Raw genomic sequence first — 20958 nt, forward strand, 5'->3', positions numbered from 1 at the left:
TCTTGCCAAAGGGGGCAAAGAGGGTGTTGGCTTACTCCCTTGAGCAAAGATAACAGTAGAATATTCATACAAAAGGCCATTGTGATGTACTTGTGCCTGGCTTAGCTGGTAGGTCTCTTGTCTCTGGGTCAGCGGAACCTGGGTATAGATTCCTCACTAAGACTTGGGCTCCTATCCATTGCTGACTCTCTGGGGCTATGCCCAATGTCTGGAAACACTGCACTGTTAGAGTCTGCCCTCTAGACTTTAAACAAGCTCCCTGCCATTGTACTCTGTATTGAGGAAGGCACTGAGTGCTAACACTGCAGGACAGCAATGCAGGATGGCAGACCATGCTGTTTTAAAGGACTTGTCTTTTCAAGGATAGGTTGGGAGCAGTTCTCACTCTTCCTGAAGAGAAGGAATCTTCTGGTACTTTTCCAAGAGCCGGAGAGAACCCAGTGTCTTGGTCAACAGCCCTTCTCCCCATGAGACAGATTCTAATGTGTTCTGGTGCACACAGCCATCCCCAATATTATTTCAATGAGGGATATTTCCTCTCTGATTCTGGCAGTACCTTTAACTAGATTGTGGCTAGTTCCTATGGTGCCTGGAGCCCTATAGACACTGGCACTTTAGATTAGATAGATATTTAGCCAGTGAGTTCCATGTAGCCAAGGACCCCATCAGACCCAGATATATTAGGGAAATGCTCTGTGATTCTATCCCAAAGGGCTCACACCCCACTCACAATATAGGGGGAGAAGGGTCAAAACTAGTTAAAATACAATTTATGTTCAAAGATCAAGAGAGGATTGGGGAGAGGAGGCAAAGATAATAACAATAATATAAAGCTCTTCTCTAGCACTTTTTCCCCATAGATCTCAAAGCACCTTACAAAGGAGACCAGTATCATTATCCCCACCTTACTGATAGGGAAACTGAGGCACAGAGTGGTGAAATGACTTGCTCAAGGTCACCCAGCAGGCCAGTGGCAGAGCAGGGATGAGAACCCAGGTCTCCTGAATCTCAGTCCTGTGCTCCCTGCATTAGAAGGGAGGAATGAAGGGGTGAAAGGAGAGAAAAAGAGGCGAGGCAGAAAGGAAAGGAATCTTTTCTAAATAGCTATTGTGTATCATACATCTTTGGTAACAGACTGACAAAGTGGATCTCTCTTGCAGTTTCCATACAAACTGAAATCCCTGCACACACTGAGCTGGACTCTCCCCTCGACAGGCTGGCCATAGGTGTACCTAGTGGAGAAGAAAACAACAGTGAATTAGGGGCTCAAGAGACTGACCTGAGCTAATGTGCAGATACAGACCAAAGACCCACACCATGCCTGGGAACCCAGAGATGAGAGTAACTTTGTGTGCTTTCTGGCTAGATTACTGAATACTGTAGAAAGGTTAATTACCTGTGAGCAGCAATGGTGTGAATTTTCATGTCAACATCTGTACACCTTTCAGTGTCTGAGGACATTGCAGCCAGGCCGGCTCCAGGCCCCAGTACGCCAAGCGCGTGCTTGGGATGGCATGCCGCGGGGGGCGCTCCGCCGGTCACCGGGAGGGCAGCAGGAGGCTCCGGTGGACCTCCCGCAGGCGTGCCTGCGGATGCTCCACCGGAGCCATGGGACTGGCAACCGCCAGAGCGCCCCCTGCGGCGTGCCGCCATGCTTGGGGCAGCAAAATTGCTATAACCGCCCCTGATTGCAGCTGAGTTTATTCCTTAGCATCTCCATTGCCCCATACTCATTTGTCCTAATAAAACATCCTGTCATTTCCTTAAACAGGGAAATCTGTGCCCCATGAAGGGGCCTCAGCATTGCTCTTAGAGCAGTGATTCCCAACCTTTCTATGATGCAGCCCTTCCCCTCCATATCTCCATGCATCAGTTATCGTCATTCCTTTGTTCTGCTTGTTTTCTGTCTCATTTCTCCTTTTCATCTTGCCTTTTTTCCTTTTCAATGTATTTAACAGTTTCTTTGCTTTCGCTGTTGTTTATTGCCAACTCCTCTCTTTTTCTCTGCAGTCCACCAGCAGCTCCTGCCCTTCCTCAGGACCTCACTCACTTGATGCTTCAACTTGATGCCACCTGAGGCTGAGGTGAGTGCTGCACCAGCAGAGCAGAAATGTTGGAGCTGCTGCATTAGCCTGTTGCCACATTCATGTGAGCAGAGCTGAGTGAATAAGGGATTTTTCGGTTTGCTAGCCATTCCAAAAAATCAGGGGGGGGTGGAAAATCTGTATTAGGTAGAATGGACAATGCAAATTTTCACATTTTTTGGCAATTAAAAAGTCAACAAATATTGTTTCAATTTCAAGAATTTACTAAAAAATATTTTAAAAAGGAAATTTCTAAACAAAACATTGTTTTTAATCAAAAATAGAAATGTTTCATTTCCAAAATGTCAAAACAAAATGTTTGAATTTTTTCATATATTTGAGTGAATTTAAACTGACATGAATACACAAAATGTTTTGGTGTCTTTGAATTGGCATGTTTTACTGGGAAAAAGTTCAGACAGATATTTTGCCAGGCTCTACATAGCCAAGAACACAACAGGAGCAGGAAAGGAAGGTGGTTGGCTGTCAAAGAGCTACTTGTCATTTGACTTGCAGACTCAGCAGCATGTTGCCGAGTGTGGGGGACATGGACTGGGGGTCCAGGACCTTCCTCTGGCCATGCTGATCCAGACCTCTGCCCTGTGGGTCCCCCCTAAACTAGTTTAGCATCCCCCACATTAGTAAACATTTTTTCACAGACACTTGATTCTCTTCTGCAGTGCAGTTCAATTTCCCACAGATGAACTCTAAAGCTTCCTGTGCAATAATCTATTTCCCTAAAGGTACAGAAAGTGGGTATACTGTTGTCCAGGCCTTTGGGCCATCCGCTCTGGAATACTTTGACAGTTGCATCAGTTTTGCAATAGACCCAGGTTTGAGCCAAACCCAGGATCTGAGCAACTCCCTGAGCTTTGGGGGAATTTAAATGCAATCTTAAGCCTACCCCTACTTTTTAAACTTCATATTTTAAAAATCACTGCTATCAACATTTGGGGCCCCAATTTCTCTCTGGGGTGAGTCCACTGATGTCCTGGGATGAAGCTAACTCTGAGGCAGAGGAAGGCAAATCAACTCCCCTTGATGACAGTTGGGCCAGGATTTCACCTTTAGATTTGATGTAATAATCTCCTTGTGTAGGAGTTACTCAGCCCCTTTAAAGGACTGAGCCCAACTGTTCTCAGCTTCTCTGGACAGCGTCAGCTCAGGGACCCATAGCCTGCTTGGATGCTGAATCCATTGCTGGGCTTTAACTCCATGCTACTGGCTGGCTTACAGAGCCTACTCCTAAAATAACCACTGAGGAAGGGTGAGCCCATCCCAAGGGGCTGGTAAGGAAGCAGATAATGTTGTGTACAACCCACCATACACCTGTGCAAACAATAAGATTCCCATCCACCCACAAGCCAGAGGAACACAAATAAGTGTAGGCCGCTATCCCTAAAATCAATATTGATCAGCCTCTTCTGATGGCCTGATTGCTTTGTCCTCCTCAGGCTCTGCTGATAAGTCTACCCTCTTGTCTGTCTCTCTGGGAAGGTCTCACCCTGCCCCCAGCCTCTCCGCAACACTGTATCAGATACTTACACACCACAAACTTTCACTGTCAAATCAGGATTCAAGACTGAGACGCTTTTTGGTGCATTGACCGTAACTTCAAACTTTGGTAGCACTAGTATGGAGGGGAAAAGGCACATTAGCTCCTAGGTGAGAAATGGACCCTCAGAGTTGTTTAGTTACTACTAACACACTGCAAGTGGGAATTAGAGTGCTCTGAATTGAGTTGGTGAAAGGGACCAAAAAAATGATCTAACACTTGGAGATCATGGTGAAAATGCTCCACTAGCTATCGGTAAACCTGACATACAAGTAATTGATTTGCTCTGAGGTGTTACTTAAGGATAAGCCATAAAACAAGCAGTGTTTAGACTCCTCACTATGTGCTGAGAAAGCTAGTGAATGCTGCTAGGATAAAGGTTAGTTCTTAGTGCCAACCTTTAATGTTTGTAACTCAAGTTTCATAACCTGCCTAGGAGGAGTTTTTCACAGCCTGCACCTAGATGAGATGTTTAACTTCTGTTCTTTGGCTTTTTACTATTTGTTTCTTCTCTCTAGTTCTCAAATGGCACATTTATTAAAGGCAACTAGTGTCAGAATGTCTCTGGGAAGAAAAAGGGGCAAAAAGGGGAGAAACAGAAGACAAGTGGAGTTCAATGGCTGAAAGGTACCTAGAGACATAAAGCATATTCTGCAGTGCATGTAGATCAAAGCAAGCCTGAGTAGCAATAGCAGTGAAGCCTCAGCAGTGCAGAGGTAGCAGGGGAGTTGCCTGGGTTAACCACACCCACCCAAGACCCTGGGTCCATACTCTAGCAGCTGCGGCCCCTACTGCTAGCTAGCTAAGGGATGTCTACACAGGCTGTAGTCACAGTTCCTGATTGCAGTATGAACAGCCCAAAAGAGGGACTTATGCAGGGCTGCAGTCTTGGTCCAAAGAGCTGGCAAACTGGGGTCAGTACCTTTGGCAGGTTGAGTATGGTGCATTGCTGTTAAAATGTCTTTCTTGTGAGAGACATCCCCTTAGCTCCTAATAACTGAGACTAGGGGTTGTTCAAAATGCAAACCCTGGATCTAGATGGATTTCTGGATTCTAAATTCTGCAAACAGACTTTGTCTTTGGAGTGGGCTGAACCAGAAGTCATAACAGAACACCCTGGAATTTGCAGTGTTACTGGACCACAGACTAAGATCTTGTGCAGAAGGGAGTGTGGGCCTGTTCTGATGAGTCATCCCAGGCTCAGGCACTCAAACCTTGTCTGAAAATCCAGGATAATTTCTGGTGGCTCTAATTTGGTTGAGAATATCCCGCTGGGCCAGAATGAACTAAGACAGACGCGGTCCTAGAAACAAACCCGAGGAAGGGCCATGCTTCGGGATGAAGTTTAGTCTGAAGTTTGGGTCTGCAAGTAACTCATGAACAAATTTGTCTTGTTCTTGAGTTACTTGCAGACCCAAACTCCAAAGATGAGGTGAGTCTGGACACCAGCTGAGGTCTCTAGACTCTACTGAGGACAGGGTAGAAGCTTGGTCCAGTCACAGTGGGGTCAGGAGACCCACAGATAGCAATGCACACTTTTTTTGGGGGGTGGGGGGTTGCAATTTGGGTCTAACTGACAGATTGGGCCCTACTCCAAGTATTTTTTCCTAGTGCAAATAATAGCAACAGCAGGTGTTACCATATTCCTCCACAGAGAATGAGTGACGAGTGCTAGATCCCGATTTCTTTTCCACGTTGATTTGGTAGTTGCCCAGCATTGGCTCTTTGATTAACTGGAACGTGAGCTGGACGATGGCCACCTGAGATGTCACATTCAGCCACTGGAAGATCCGATTGCCCTGAGGATCCTAGGGGACAGAGGGAGCAGGAAGATAGGCACAGACACAACTAGTTTATTTTTCTTAAAGGAAGCCTGGTGCGTTAATGAGCCTCCATCTAGCTGACATTTCCCAGAATGGGTAGCCTGTCTCCTGCTGACACAGAACTTAATGTTTTGCTATTAGCACATGCAACAGGAATCAAAGACACAAAGTATGTTGTTGTCATACCTATATGTGACACTAATCAATGCTGTCTATAGTAAATATCAGAGGGCAAGTCTATACTACAATGCTACATCAGCACAGCTGCAGTGCTGCAGATGCACTGCAGTAACATGCCTGGTGAAGATACTATGTCAACAGGAGAGTGGTCTCCTGGCAGCATAATTACTCCACTTCTGCAAGAGGCACAAGCTATGTCAGTGGGAGAGCATCTCCTGCTTACACAGCACCCGTGTGGACAGCACTTAGGTCAATATAACCTATGTTGCTCGGTGGGGGGGACGAGGGTCTTTTTTCACATCACTGAGTGATACAAGTTACATCGACTTAAGTGGTAGTGTAGACCAGCCCTAAATCTTCTAGCTCTTTCCACCTTACAAATTTGGTGCATGTTGAATTTAGCCTGACTTTCCTCACACTTCCCCGTTTCATAGATTTATAGATTTCAAGGCCAGAAAGGACCACTGTGATCATCTAGCCTGACTTCTGAGTAACACAGGCCATACATTTCCCCCAAAATAATTCCTAGAGATTTTTTTAGACAAATATCCAATCTTGATTTAACAATTGTCACCACGAGACTTCGTAAATTGTTCCAATAATTAATTACACTCATCATTATAAATTTACACCTTATTTCTAGTCTGAATTTGTCTAGCTTCAACTTCCACCTACTGGATCATGTTATGCCTAGATTGAAGGGCCCATTATTAAATATCTATTTCCCATGTAGATACTTATAGACTGTAATGAAGTCATCCCTTACCCTTCTCTTTGTGAAGCTAAATAGATTGAGCTCTCTGAGGCTATCCTTTAGTCATTCTTGTGGCTCTTCTCTGAACCTTTCCCAATTTATCAACATCCTCCTTGAGTTGTGAGCACCAGAACGGGACACAGTATTCCAGAAATGGTCTTACCAATGCCAAATACAGAGGTGAAATAACCTCTCTACTCCTACTCAAGATTCCCCTGTTTATACATCCAAGGATTTCATTAGCTCTTCTGGGCACAACATTGCATGGAGAGGTCATGTTCAGTTGATTATACACCACAAGTCCTAAATCTTTTTTTCAGAATCACTGCTTACCAGGATAGAATCCCCCATTGTGTATGTATGGCCTACAGTCTTTGTTCCTAGATGTATACACTTTCATTAGGTTGTATTGAAATGCATATTGTTTGCTTGCACCATGTTAACCACGACATTCCTGTGAATTAGGGAAGTATTGCTATCTCGTTTCACCAATATATAAACCCTACATCCTCCCATCCTGCCCTATACTGCAGAAGGTTCCAGCTTTCCATGCTGTTATGAAGAAGGGGTGGGAGAAGGTGAAGAAGGGGAATCTTTCTTCCCTATCTCATCCCACACACAAACCCTTCCCCACATCCTGCCCCTCCATTGTCCCAGTTTTCCCCAACTGGAAGGAGAGAAGAGACAAGATCAGGAGGGCACTCTACAACCCCACTTCCCACATGCTTATTTGGTCTCCCATAGCCTTTTGTTCTCTCTCATTCTACATTGAATCACAGAATCTCAGGGTTGGAAGGGACCTCAGGAGGTCATCTAGTCCAACCCCCTGCTGAAAGCAGGACCAAACCCAACTAAATCATCCCAGCCTTTGTCAAGCCTGACCTTAAAAACGTCTAAGGAAGGAGATTCCACCACCTCCCTAGGTAACCCATTCCAGTGCTTCACCACCCTCCTAGTGAAAAAGTTTTTCCTAATATCTAACCTAAACCTCCCCCTCTGCAACTTGAGACCATTACTCCTTGTTCTGTCATCATCTACCACTGAGAACAGTCTAGATCCATCCTCTTTGGAACCCCCTTTCAGGTAGTTGAAAGCAACTATCAAATCCCCCCTCATTCTTCTCTTCTGCAGGCTAAACAATCCCAGTTCCCTCAGCCTCTCCTCATAAGTCATGTGTTCCAGCCCCCTAATCATTTTTGTTGCCCTCCGCTGGACTCTCTCCAATTTATCCACATCCTTCTTGTAGTGTGGGGCCCAAAACTGGACACAGTACTCCAGATGAGACCTCATCAGTGCTGAATAGAGGGGAATGATCACTTCCCTCGATCTGCTGGAAATGCCCCTACTTATACAACCCAAAATGCCATTAGCCTTCTTGGCAACAAGGGCACACTGTTGACTCATATTCAGCTTTTCGTCCACCGTAACTCCTAGGTCCTTTTTTGTAGAACTGCTGCCCAGCCATTCAGTCCCTAGTCTGTAGCAGTGGTTAAAAGAGACTCTCTAGCAATGGCCTTGTGCTTGTTAGTGAACAATGTCAAACTCTGTAATGTTTACATTTCACTGTATGCAACAATTAATGGCTGGACTTCACAGTACAAGTGAAATCGTGTAGGCATGCATGCTTGGAAGGGAACTGAAACATTCTCACTTATTAACAAAAGCACAACATGCCATATACTTTCTAAAACACTGCATGGTCCAAAGCAGCTAGTAATTGCATCCATTATCTACAATTGTTCCTTGCTTTTCAGTAGGGGGAAGTTATGCAAACTATAAACCAAAGCAATTGGAACTCTTGATAGGAAGGAGGGGAAAATAGAAATACCATATGAACAGGACAGTTTTAACTATTATTGGGCTAAACTCTACTTGTAAAGCTGGACTTGTATACTGTGCATTTCTACCAGTGGATCTGAGAGCAGAATGTGGCCAGTTAAGTATCTCTCTCTCACACACTCAGGATTTCAGGTTTATAGGTGACACATTTTAAAAAGCAAGTCTCTTACCTGAATGGTGATCAAGGGATACTGAAAAAAAAAAGACCAGAGAAAGAGATTGTAAGTGTTTGAGGAAACAATAATAGTTGCTTCAGCATTGAATGAATAACAATTTTAAAAACAATTTTAAATGTTATGGGTCCAAATCTATAGTGAGTATTCAAGCAAGATTTTCACTTGAATAAGTTCAGTAGGAATTTTATCTGAGTAAGAACCACAAGGTTTGGCCCTAAATGCTGAAGATAGCATACAAAAAGAAGAAGAGGAGGCGAGGGCATAAGACACCCTGGAACAGATTCTGATCTCACTTGTACTGGTGCAAACCAGGAGTAGTACAGTTACTGTTACAATGCTGTTCCTAAGATCAGAATCAGGCCTCCTCTGTCTCATCCATCCACACTCTCAGATTATCTAGCACCTTTCAACAGGGCAAAATCCTGTTCTCTCCTGCACAGGTAAAGGACGAGAATAAGGTGGAGGAAGCCTATTCTTCCCAGTCAAGAAGCCAGCCAGGACCCCTCCATGTGTTGCAGTAAGTATTGTATCCCCAAGACAGATAGTCTGTTGGTGGCAGTGTCTAGATTCTCTCCCCTTGCAGATGGCTAGTGAGCCTGTTGCCATGGGCAGCACATGCTAAATGGGGACTGTAAGAGTGGGCCAAGTGAAATTGCTTGTTGGAGCAGTAAAGATCACCTGGCATTGCAAGGCACAGACTCTCCTTGAAGCCCCTTGCCCAGCAGTAGCAGGAGGGCTCTTCTGCCAGGTGCACAGCCATCTACATGCTTGTGCTGCTCTGTGTGGCTGCTGCATGTAAGGGCAGGACTTTGTACGTGCAGTGTTACGGTTCCATTCTGTCCAATAAGTGCGTATTTAAAGGTTGGACTGGGGCTAATGGGGTGACACCCACCAATTTACCATCCAGGTGGAGCTCCTGGATAATTCTGGTCTCTGGCCACACTCACCATTTCCTGAGCAGGCCTAAAATGGGTATCGAGAGCGACAACTCGAAACAGCACTGAAAAGACATGGGCGAGAGATCAACATAGCTCTCCTCTATCTCTGAGCTCCAGTTTGGTCTATACCCCCACTTCAGCTGGTTTTTCAGCACTCCCCTCTTGAAAAAGGAACAGGTAAATCACAGCTAGGATCTGTGCCCACAGTGAAGAGGGCTTTCCATGGTATAACCTTCCATGGGACTGAATTCCTTGAGCTGGCCTAACAGTAGAGAATGCTTTTCTCCAGAAGTTTTTCCAGCCCACTGAATTCAAGGGAGTGGGTTGGTAGTCAGATAGCCCAAGTTCAGTTACTGACTCCCTGTGTGGCTTTAGACAAATCCCCTTTTTTATCTCCATTTCTCCACTGTAAATTGTGCCCACCTCTCCCGTAGGGGTATGTCAGCATTAATCTAGTTAATCTCTGCACAGAGCTTTGAGCACATAAAAGTGCAAGTGTTATTAAGAAGCAGCCATCTCTGATTAGAGCAGTTTGCTTGATTCAGAAATGATTCCCCAGTGTCTGCACAGCAGGTAATTCTGTGTGAGGATCTTCCTTCATGGTCTCTCCTATTGGGTACTGGGCCATGTCCTTGAAGCTGGAAAGCCCAGCCATGGCCACAGATGTGGAACTATAGCTAGAAAGCCATTGGGCAGTGCTCTAAGCATCTATTAATGACTACGAGTGCCTGGGAGCCATAACGACGCAGCAGCAGTGAGAGCAGGGGACAAAGGGAGTGACTGTCGAAAGAGAGTGAATAAAGATTGGGGAGTGAGTTGGGATTTTGACAGTCACCCACCAGGTGCTCTCTTGTGTCTGAGGGTGGCTTCCTCAGCTCCACTGCAGACATTAGCAATGATTTTACTTTAAGGTGCTGAGTAGTCAGCCCAAACCCACAACATTGTCTGCTCTGACTTGAATTTTGCAAAGCAGTTCTCTCTCTCACTCGAGCTCAGAATATTGGTTCCCAGAGGAAATGACATTAAGTAAAGCAGAATCCACATTCACCTGTCTGTCTCGGCTTGTAGATGGGTTTGTCTGTCTGGACAAAAACAACGCTGTCCACATTCTGAATCGCCACCGTCCTCCTCTCTGCCAGCCTGACTGTGGTGCCTTTGGCAGAGAAAGTGATGAAAGCCAAGGGGGAAAAGGTGGTACGAGGAACCTGGGAGGGATACAAAATATAAGGGGGAGAATGTTCAGCTTAGACCATTCTCTCCAGGAGCTGTCTACCTGCAGCATAAAGTGTACTACATAGGCACCCCACTGCCAGCTCTGTCTCTTTCTCAGATCTGTACTGCTTCTGTCTTCCCATATCCCTCTCTTCTTTCACAGTGCAGCTCTCCTCTGCCTCCACCCCTGCTCCATTTCTCATTCCTTCCAGCTCTTATTTCTCCCTTAGTCTCCCTCCTCTACTTTACCCTTTCCTTTCCCATCACTAATTCTGTAAGGTCACTTGTTTGATCATACACATTTTCCATTATTACTTTTTCTTTCTTTATTGAAATGTAAATTAAAGTCTGTACCATGAATGTGATGCACTGGAAGAAGTAATTTCCTCTCACAGGCTGCTCAAAAATAGTGGTGTTGGAACCACTGTACTCCAGGACGACACTCACAGATACCGATTCATTGAGGTTGTGGAGCTGCAGGCAGGCCTGATCCGGAGAGCTGCTCTGCAGCACTGATGGCACCATCAGGATGTACTGTCTATGGAAATCAAATAACACAATTTCATTCAAGAGACAAGGGGACAGATAGGAAGGAACAACCTGTTTGGGCGAGGTCAGACAATGGTTATTGAGAAGTAAAGGACTTTTTTCCATTATAGGTTCAGATCTAACATAGGACCCCAGACAGCTCTGCTAATTGCCAGCAATCCCTCGCAGCCGCTTTGCTATTCCTGAGCTTCTCACACAGCTCTGCTGATGCCCCTCAATCCTGCTCTGCAGCCCCCACATGTTATGAATCCTGGAAGCCTATACCTATCACACCACACCTTACTATTACTGTTCCCTTTCCTATGCATATAAGTTCAGACATGTTACATTTTGTGGTAGTTTAGCAAGGTGTAAAAAGTCTGTTTTGTGCTCAAATGAGAAGCAATCAACCCATTTCATAGAATCATAGAAGATTAGGGTTGGAAGACCTCAGGAGGTCATCTAGTCCACCCCTCTGCTCAAAGCAGGACCAATCCCCAACTAAATCATCCCATCTAAGTTAGAATTCAGCCTAGGTCTCCAGATATAAAAGGTGGCAGCAGCAACAGCAATATTTTCTAACTGTGTCACCAAACCCTTCAATAAATGAATGATTCACAGCAAACACATATCATTAGTAAAGAACGTGGTATTTCTTACAGTTCAGGAGCATATGCAGCTGTTAGGTGACTGACAAGGGCACTCAGAAAAAACTTCAGCAGCATCTTTGTCCACAGAGACAAGGGAAATGCAGAGATACAATCACCCAAAGGACAGCACGTTGTCTGAGATTTTAATAGCCCTTGGACATTCCTTGCTCAGAGTTGCACAATGAAAGAGCCTGTTCCTCAACTCCTCCCTGACTCCGTTTCTCTCACCTGAGTTGCTGATGGCTTTATAAGCCCAGCAAGGGGGGGGGGTTTGATCCTAGTCCATCCCCCTTTTTCCAAGACCCTCCCCAGAACCTATCACAATCCATTCCAGCTCCCTGTCCTCCAAATTGCGTCACTTGTTGCAGTTTTCTAATCATCCATGCAAAATGTCTCAGTGACTTGGCTTGCTTCTAACACTGATGCTTGGCACAGGGAAGCAGGAAATGACCCAACGCAGAACGAGCCTGTTAAACTAGTTTAAGTCTCGGGTTTTCCCCCCCTTGATTCTGGAGGAATTCACCTACCAGGTTTACAAGCTGTTTGCTGTGGATTAACTTTACATGCATATTTTGATGCTTGATCCTTGTTGAAATCTGTGTGCACATTCCTGGAGTAGAAAGTGAACAGAGTAGAGCATGTCTCCCTCGCTTCACCACCATCTTGACTTTTGAATATGATGATGATGAGACTGAAGAATAAGGAAACTAGAGCTAGAAACAGATCTAGGTCACTCACACCTAGTCTCTCTCCCTGTTGTAGCCAATGCTAAATGTCTGCTGCAGTCTATTCTTCAAGGCTTTATCCATTACTCAAACAATGTGCTTCCACCAAGTCCCTAAGTATTTGTTAGCACTCCTGGATCTCAGTTTTTCCCTCGTCAGGATACAACAAATTTCAGTGGAAGTTACTCAGATCCTGCAAAAGGAAAATAGGGTCCCTGCTCTTTAACTGGAATCCCCTCCTTTTGTTTTGAAAGAGGACACAAAGCCCAACTCTCCCCACCTCACCACACAAAAACAAGAGGCAACACTGGAAAATAGTTGTTTGATGTTTGTGATTCCTGTGCTCCAGAGTTATCACAACAATGGGATTAAACATCATCCACTTGGAGCTACATTGGCATGATTTATTCCTGACCAGCTCTAGTGCCAATAAATAAAGCTGCAGAAGAGCTGTCTGCCTTCTTGCAGCCAATGCAGGATTGTTCTGTTTCAGAAATAGATCAAGCAGCTCATCCTCAAAATTTCACTTTACACAAATTTCTTGGAAAAAGAGTTATTTTCACATTAAAAAATTTACAAAAATACGCACTTTTGTGTTTTTAGTGCAAAGTCTTTTTTGAAGTTGAATGGCCCCATTGTTGCATAAAAGCACACCCCATTTCACTGAAAATATTTATGGAAATATTTGTGGAAATTACCCCAGTTGGGAGTTTTTGCTGTTAGGCCAAGAGGCAGCAGCTGACTTTCAGTTCTTTTCCCTGTCAAACTCTGGAAAGGGAATGGCAGGAAGCATGGAGTTTTTACTGACCCAGAGGCTCAGAATTACTTTGTGGAGTCAGTTTGCAGCAGACACAGAATTTCAACATTCCTGGCAGCAGAGTAACAGGAAGATTCAGTCCACAGTCTGAGCGCCTTATATCTTCCTGTTCCATCATGCAATGCTGTATTGTTTCTGATTCCTCTGTTTTCTTGACAGTTTCGTGTTGGTTATTGATGTTTGAGTGTTTACTCTTTGTTAACCTTCATGTAACCCTCTTAGGGTGTGTCTTCAGTGCAGCATTAACCCAGGTGTGAGTGGTCACACTGCAAAGCCCTACAGCATTACTGTGTGCTCAGTGGTGCTTCACACACGCACCTGCATTACTAGGACTCCCAGGGGCACATCCCAGGTTTCTTTGCACTGCAGTGAGCTGAACCACTCTATGAAGTGGGTATTCACCCATGAAAGCTCATGCTTCAATACGTCTGTTAGTCTATAAGGTGCCACAGGGCTCTTTGCCACCTATGATTGTTTCCCAGTGAATTGTGGGAGAACTTGTCTGTCCTTTCTGCGCACACAGAGGGAATTGTAGGAAGGCATTGGAGGACTATCAGCACTGGATTGGTTTAACCTGTGTCCTCACTACAGCATAGGTAGGTTACCAGCCTGAGTAATATTAGCCTATAGCCCCAGATAGGTCAGATAGCTTGGGTTTAAAGCAACAGTAAACTAGGGTGAGAGGGTTTTGTGTGCAGATGGGGTAGGGGGTGCAACACCAAACTCAGAGCTCGGGCTAACTCTGCAGTGAAGACATTCCCATAATCACAGAATCATAGGACTGGAAAGGACCTTGAGAGGTTATCTAGTTCAGTCCCCAGCACTCATGGCAGGACTAAGTATTATCTAGACCATCCTCTGACAGGTGTTTGTCTAACCTGCTCTTAAAAATCACCAATGATGGAGATTGTACAACCTGCCTGGGCAATTTATTCCAGTGCTTAACCACCCTGAGAGTTGGAAAGTTTTTCCTAATGTTCAATATAAACCTCCCTTCTTGCAATTTAAGCCTACTGCTTCTTGTCCTGTCCTCAGAGGTTAAGGAGAAAAAAATGTCTCCCCCCTCCTTGTAACAACCTTTTCTGTACTTGAGAACTGTTCTCATGTCCCCCCTCAGTGTTCTCTTTTCCAAACTAAACAAACCATTTTTTTTCAATCTTCACACATAGGTCGTGTTTTCTAGACCTTTAATAAGGTCATGCATCCGACGAAGTGGGTATTCACCCACGAAAGCTCATGCTCCAAAACGTCTGTTAGTCTATAAGGTGCCACAGGAGTCTTTGCTGCTTTTACAGATCCAGACTAACATGGCTACCCCTCTGATACTTAATAATTTTTGTTGCTCTTCTCTGGACTTTCTCCAGCTTGTCCACATAATTCTTGACACCCTGGGGCCAGCGACAGGACAACACCTGTCCCAGTGAGGGGGCCAAGGAAAGGCATTCCCCTTTTGTTTTGGTGCGTTGTAGACTTGTTTCTCTTTGTTTGGCAGAGGAGCACTCTTCAAGCCTGCCCCGAGGCCTACCCGGAAGGCTCTGAGAAACAAATCCTGACGAGGGAAGACAGACACACTCCACAGTGGGGCCCTGTCCCTGCCAGAGGAGGGAGTGCTAAGTCCAGCAAGGCAGAAAGGGGTGCCTTGCCACATGTGGTGTAAGAAGTGAGATTGCATTGGCACTGAGAACCATCCCAGGGCAAGGTAAATCACCCTCCGCCTCCAAATGGACAACATAGTGAGGGCACTGGTGCAGGCCACAGCATAACAACAAGAGGCTACCAGGGTCCAGATGACCATCCAACAGGAGTCGGTATGATGAATCAGCTGCTGCTAAGCAAGGCAGTCCAGGATCAAGCCACCCTGCAGGAGGTCATGAGCCAGCTGAAGGCCATGACCGCTCTGACACATGGTCTTAATGAGACACGACCCCTAAGGCCAGCAGCTACCTGCAAAAGATGACGGTGGAAGATGATATGGAGGCATACCTTCTCACCTTTGAGAGAACGGCCCTACATGAGGCCTGGCCCTGAGACCAGTGGGCCACCATCCTTTCCCCTTTCCTGTGTGGGGAAGCCCAGAAGGCTTACTATGATATGGCAGCAGAAGCAGCCACAGATTACCGCAGTTGAAGGCAGAGATCCTGGCAAGATCCAGGGTGACAATAGCTATAAGTGCCCAGAGATTCCATGAGTGGAGGTACCAGGACAGCAAAGTGCCAAGGTCACAACTATTCGATCTGATCCATCTAACGCAGAAGTGGCTGCACCCCGAGATCCACAGCACAGAGAAGATTATAAAAATCATAGTGCTGGGCAGGTTCATGAGAGGATTACCACCAGACCTACGAGGATGGGTTAGCCAAAATGACCCCTCCTCTTATGATGATTTAGAGAGAGAATTAACGGCCAAAGAACTTTCTTAGACTACTGGGGAAGAAATATGCTGAACAAAGAGATCAGTCCCCGCCCTGAAGGACCAGACTCCCGAAGGGTCAGGCAGAACTTTGTTAGGGAGAAAGAATGCTGAAGAGTGGCCAGAGTCTGCAAAGGTATTTAGGGGACTGGGGAGAGAGGGTCATGGGGTAAGACCCGATAGCCCAAAGAATAGGGGGATATCCTGAGTGGGATATAGGTGTTATGCTTGTGGAGAACTAGGGCATATCACAGCCCAATATCCTGACACTGAGGAGCCCATGCAATCAATCTGGGTGATCTTGCAGGCCCATGTGGCTTAATCAACCTTGTGGGGGTTGTGATGACCCCCACATAGGTACACGTGGCCAGTTAAGATGAATGGCATAAAGACCATTCCATTGGTGGATTCCGGGAATGTTGTCACGCTGATCTCAGGGAAACTAGTGGGACAGGACCAGCTATCTTAGGCCAAACACACATGTGTACCTGGCTCTGTCAACTACTATCCAACCATCCCTGTACAAATTGAAGTTCAGGAGAGTACCACAAGGGTGATGGAATGGGTGGTCCCTAAACTCCCATATCCAGTCCTCGTAGGATGAGACTTCCCAGGGTTCAGGAATCTACTTCCGCTAGGGGAATCTGAGGAGGGTAGTGACCTCAAGAGTGATACTGTGGCCCCAATAGGTAGCTCTCTCCCATTTTTCTCTGAATTTGCACAGGACTTGTTCTCTGCAGCTGGGAAGGCCCATAAAACTAAGTGATAAAGGAGGGCAGACAAAAGGTTTGGAAAAGGATCTTGGCTAAGAACCAAAAGGTTGTGCTTGTAGGGAGGCTCTCTCTTTCAGCTGGCAGGGGGGCAACTCAGGTTGTTGACGAGCCAGAAGCTGGACCCAGTTTTGCTGAGGTCAATCCTGGAGGGGAAACAGAAACAGGACCCCTTGATTTTGAGCATATTGGGCCCTCATTTAGAAATTTTGGGCAAGACCAAGCCAATGATCCACTGTATGACAATATTAGAAGGGAGGTAGTTGAGCTGAATGGGATTCCAGTGGAGGGGAAACACAAAGGCCCAGGGCCATACTTTGTGATAAGAAGGGACCTGTTACATAGAGTACTCCAAAGGCAAGAGCAAGAAGTGGAGCAGCTCCTGGTGCCGTGACAACACCAGAGAGCAGTGTTGGACCTAGCTCATAGCCATTTGTTTGAAGGACATCTAGGGATAGATTAAACCCTCAACTGAATCCTGTGAAGGTTCTTTTGGCCAGGAGTTTATATGGAGGTCTGACAATATCGCACCCCCTGCCCAGAATGCCAATTACACGGCCCATGACTGCCCTTAAGGCAGTACCTCTGCCAATTATTGAAGTCCCATTTGAGAGGATAGCCATGGACCTGATAGGCCCAAGGCCATCAGTGTGTGCTCATTGTTCTGGACTCCACCACCTGATACCCAGAAACCATACTCCTAAGTAACACAACATCCAAGAAAATAGCAAAGGAATTAATTAAAATTTTCTCTAAGGTAGGGATACCAAAAGAGATCTTAACGGATCAAGGAACCCCCTTCATGTCAAAATTGATGAAGGACTTGTGTGCGATGCTCCACATACGGGCCCTATGAATGTCATTCTACCATCCACAGATAGCCGCCCTTGTCGAACACTTTAATAAGACACTGAAGAACATGATAAGGAAAAGGGTGAGCCAGATGGGAAGAATTGGGATACTTTGCTACCTTACCTGATGTTTGACTTAAAGGAAGTTCCCCAATCATCCATGGGGTTCTCCCACTTTGAGCTGCTATACAGTCACCATCCCTGCAGCATACTGGACATTGCCAAGGAGGACTGGGACGAACAGGCTAACCAGGGGAGAAACATCATTGAACATGTGAAGCAGATGTGGGACAGGATAGCCCAAGTCACCTCCATAGTGCAGGAACACATGGAGAAAGCCCAACAGCCCTATTACAATCACCGAGCGAAGGTCCGGAAGTTCCAGACAGGTGTTTGGGTAATGGTCCTGGTGCCCATAGCTGAAAGCAAGCTCCTGATCAGATGGTAGGGGCCATATGAAGTAATAGAGGCCGTTGGGCAGGTTGACTAAAAGGTTCGACAGTCTGATCACCGGAAGCCGGAGCAGATGTACCATGTCAACCTGTTGAAACCCTGGCAGGACAGAGGAGCTTATGTGGTCACCCTAGAGACGCCACCCCAAGAAAATAAACCACAGGGGCAAGTGAGATTATCCCCTGAATTGACCCCTGAACAAGGGGCAGAAGTCACCAATATGATTGAACGAAACCACAATGTGTTCTCGGAGAATCCAAGCAGAACCATTGAAGAATCATATCATCATGGACCCTGTGGAGTAAAGGTGAATGTTAAGCCACACCAGATCCCAGAGGCGAAAAGAGGAGATTAGGACCAAAGTTAGGAGGATACTGGAGCTAGGAGTCATTGAGGAGTCCCATAGTCAGTGGTTCAGTCCGATCATTCTGGTACCTAATCCAGATGGCACCATGAGATTCTGCAATGACTTCTGGAAATTAAACGAGGTGTCCCAGTTCAATGCCTATCCGATACCTTGGATACACAAGTTAATCAATCAGTTGGGCAAAGCACGATTCCTGTTCACCCTCGACCTGACCAAAGGTTATTGGCAAATCCGTCTGGCCAAGGAAGCCAAGGAGAAGACTGTTTTTTGTAACCAGAAGGATTGTACCAATATACTATCCTCCCTTTTGGATTACACGGGGCTCCAGCAACCTTCCAGCGGCTCATGGATAAGGTATTATGTCCACATGCCAAGTATGCGGCTGCTTACCTCGATGATGTGGTCATACATAGCCCAGACTAGGGAACGCACCTATTGGATACCCTGAAGGTATTATTATTTTTTATTATTATTTAGGGATGCAGGTCTCACTGTAAATCCCTCCAAATGTGCAATAGGGCTAGTCGAAGCCAAATTCCGCAGTTACATTGTCAGAAGGGGTGTAGTGAAGCCCCAGCTGAATAAGTTAGAAGCAATGCAAAGTTGACCCAACCAATCCAGAAGAAACAGGTCAGAGCATTTCTGAGAATAGTGGGGTACTACAGGTGATTTATTCCCCACTTTATTATCAGAGCATACCCGCTGATGGACCTGATAAAAGCCTGAGGCCCAGACATAGTGAAATGGACCAGCGCGGCTGAAGAAGTGTTTACAGATCATAGAATCATAGAATTCAAGATCAGAAGGGACCATTATGATCATCTAGTCTGACCTCCTGCAAGATGCAGGCCACATAAGCCGATCCACCCACTCCTGAAATAATTCTCTCCCTTGACTCTGCTGTTGAATGCTCCAAATCATGACTTAAAGACTTCTAGTAGCAGATAATCCACCAGCAAGCGACCCCTGCCCCATGCTTCGGAGGAAGGCGAAAAACCTCCAGGGCCACTGCCAATCTACCCTGGAGGAAAATTCTTTCCCAACCCCAAATATGGTGATCAGCTGAACCCCGAGCATGCGGGCAAGATCTGAGGACCACCCTCTGTAGTAATCCAGTACTAGTAATGCCAGACTTTGAGGAGCTTGTACTACAAACAGATGCCTCTAAGGTCGTACTGGAAGCCACACTTTCTCAAATGCTAGGAGAGGAAGAACATCCAGTCCTGTTCCTTAGTAAACAACTCCTGCCCAGAGAACAAAGGTATGTCATGGTAGAGAAGGAATGCCTTGCTGTAAAGTGGGCCATGGAAACCCTATGCTACTACTTACTTGGACAGAGATTTACCCTCGTTACTTACCATGCCCTCCTAAAATGGATTCACCAGAACAAGGAACAAAATGCAAGGGTAACAAGATGGTTCCTGTCATTGCAGCCCTCCACTTCCGAATGCAACACAGGGCAAGGATCAAGCATTGCAATGCTGATGGTCTATCAAGGGTGCATTGTTTCTCATCCCAAACAGCCCAGCCCTATGGTGTTGAGCGGGGCGGGGAAGGGAGGGATACGTGACAAAGTCAGTCCGGACGGCTGCAGGAGGGTCTGGGAAAACAGGTATGTTAGCCCTAGAATGCTAAAGGCCCTTTTTCCTACAAGCTGGGAAGGGGCTACTTTATGTTGATTAGGGATACCTGAGACAAATTAAGGGCTGCCTGAAACGTGTTAAAACCTCTCTCCTGGTTGGGGTGGGGGAGAGACAAACTGCTGCAAGGCCGGAGGCAGCAGGGAGCTAGGCTTCTTCAGTGTGAGAGACTGCATTTCTCCCCATACAGGAGACACCCAAACCCAGTGAGTGTTTAGGGGAAGGACTGACACCTCGGGGCCAGCAACAGGACAACACCTGCCCCAGTGAGGGGGTCAAGGGAAGGTATTCCCCTTTCGTTTTGATGCATTATAGACTTGTTTCCCTTTGTTTGGCAGAGGAGCACTCCTCAGGCCTGCCCTGAGGCCTAATGGGAAGGCTCAGAGAAACAAACCCCGAAGAGGGAAGACAGACACGCTCAAGACTGGGGCTGATTTACCCCAGGCCCTGTCCCTGCCAGAGGAGGGAGCGCTAAGTCCAGCGAGGTAGAAGGGGTGCTTGCCACACTCCCTCTCGAAATCCATTGTCTTTATTTTGCTGTTCTCCTTCCTACCATTCCTTAAAATCATGAACTCTACCATTTCCTGATCACTCTCACCCAAGCTGACTTCCACTTTCAAATTCTCAACCAGTTCCTCCTTATTTGTCAAAATCAAATCTAGAACAGCCTCCCCCCAGTAGCTTTCTCCACCTTCTGAAATAAAAAAAATTGTCTCCAATACATTCCAAGAACTTGTTGGATAATATGTGCCCTGCTGTGTTATTTTCCCAACAGATGTCTGAGTAGTTGAAGTCCCCCTTCACGACCAAGTCTTGTGCTTTGGATGATTTTGACTGGGCCACCCAGGGGATTCAGGGGGCCTGGGGAAAAGCAGTTTTGGGTGCCCCTTTCATAAAAAAAATTGCAATACTATACAATACTATATTCTCGTGGGGGCCCCTGTGGGTTCCGATGCAAATTGCCCCACTTGCTCCCCCCCTCCACCGGCAGCCCTGGGAAAAATAAACCTTCCTCATCTTGGCACAAACCCAGTTTTGAGAAAACTTCTTTACAAGATATCACTGGTTCTCAGCATCAGCTAGTGCTAAAAGGCACTAAAGCTCATTAAAAGGGTTGGACAAATATTTTCCGTCAAAAATTTTTCTGGATCGAAAACTAGGGGTTTTTAAAAAGCAGAAAAAAAAT

General features: G+C 46.0%; 1 protein-coding gene across 3 annotated transcripts in view; it reads right to left on the bottom strand.

Moving 5' to 3' along the window:
* Positions 1–20958, bottom strand: part of LOC120386051 (ovostatin-like) — a 74276-nt gene that overhangs the window by 41378 nt on the left and 11940 nt on the right. The window contains exons 1-8 of one of the 3 annotated variants that reach the window (XM_039504849.1): positions 11750–11943; positions 10916–11099; positions 10398–10554; positions 9359–9411; positions 8406–8426; positions 5279–5447; positions 3630–3714; positions 1121–1232 (exon numbers count right to left, since the gene is read on the bottom strand). In XM_039504849.1, the coding sequence (XP_039360783.1) occupies positions 1121–1232; positions 3630–3714; positions 5279–5447; positions 8406–8426; positions 9359–9411; positions 10398–10554; positions 10916–11099; positions 11750–11814 (846 nt within the window). In that variant the 5' untranslated portion in view covers positions 11815–11943. Of the gene's footprint in view, positions 1–1120; positions 1233–3629; positions 3715–5278; positions 5448–8405; positions 8427–9358; positions 9412–10397; positions 10555–10915; positions 11100–11749; positions 11944–20958 lie in introns of those variants that run through there. The other 2 variants (XM_039504859.1, XM_039504869.1) reach the window with 2 other exon arrangements.

This window comes from Mauremys reevesii, linkage group 1, assembly GCF_016161935.1.
Source record: "Mauremys reevesii isolate NIE-2019 linkage group 1, ASM1616193v1, whole genome shotgun sequence".
NCBI lineage: Eukaryota > Metazoa > Chordata > Testudines > Geoemydidae > Mauremys > Mauremys reevesii.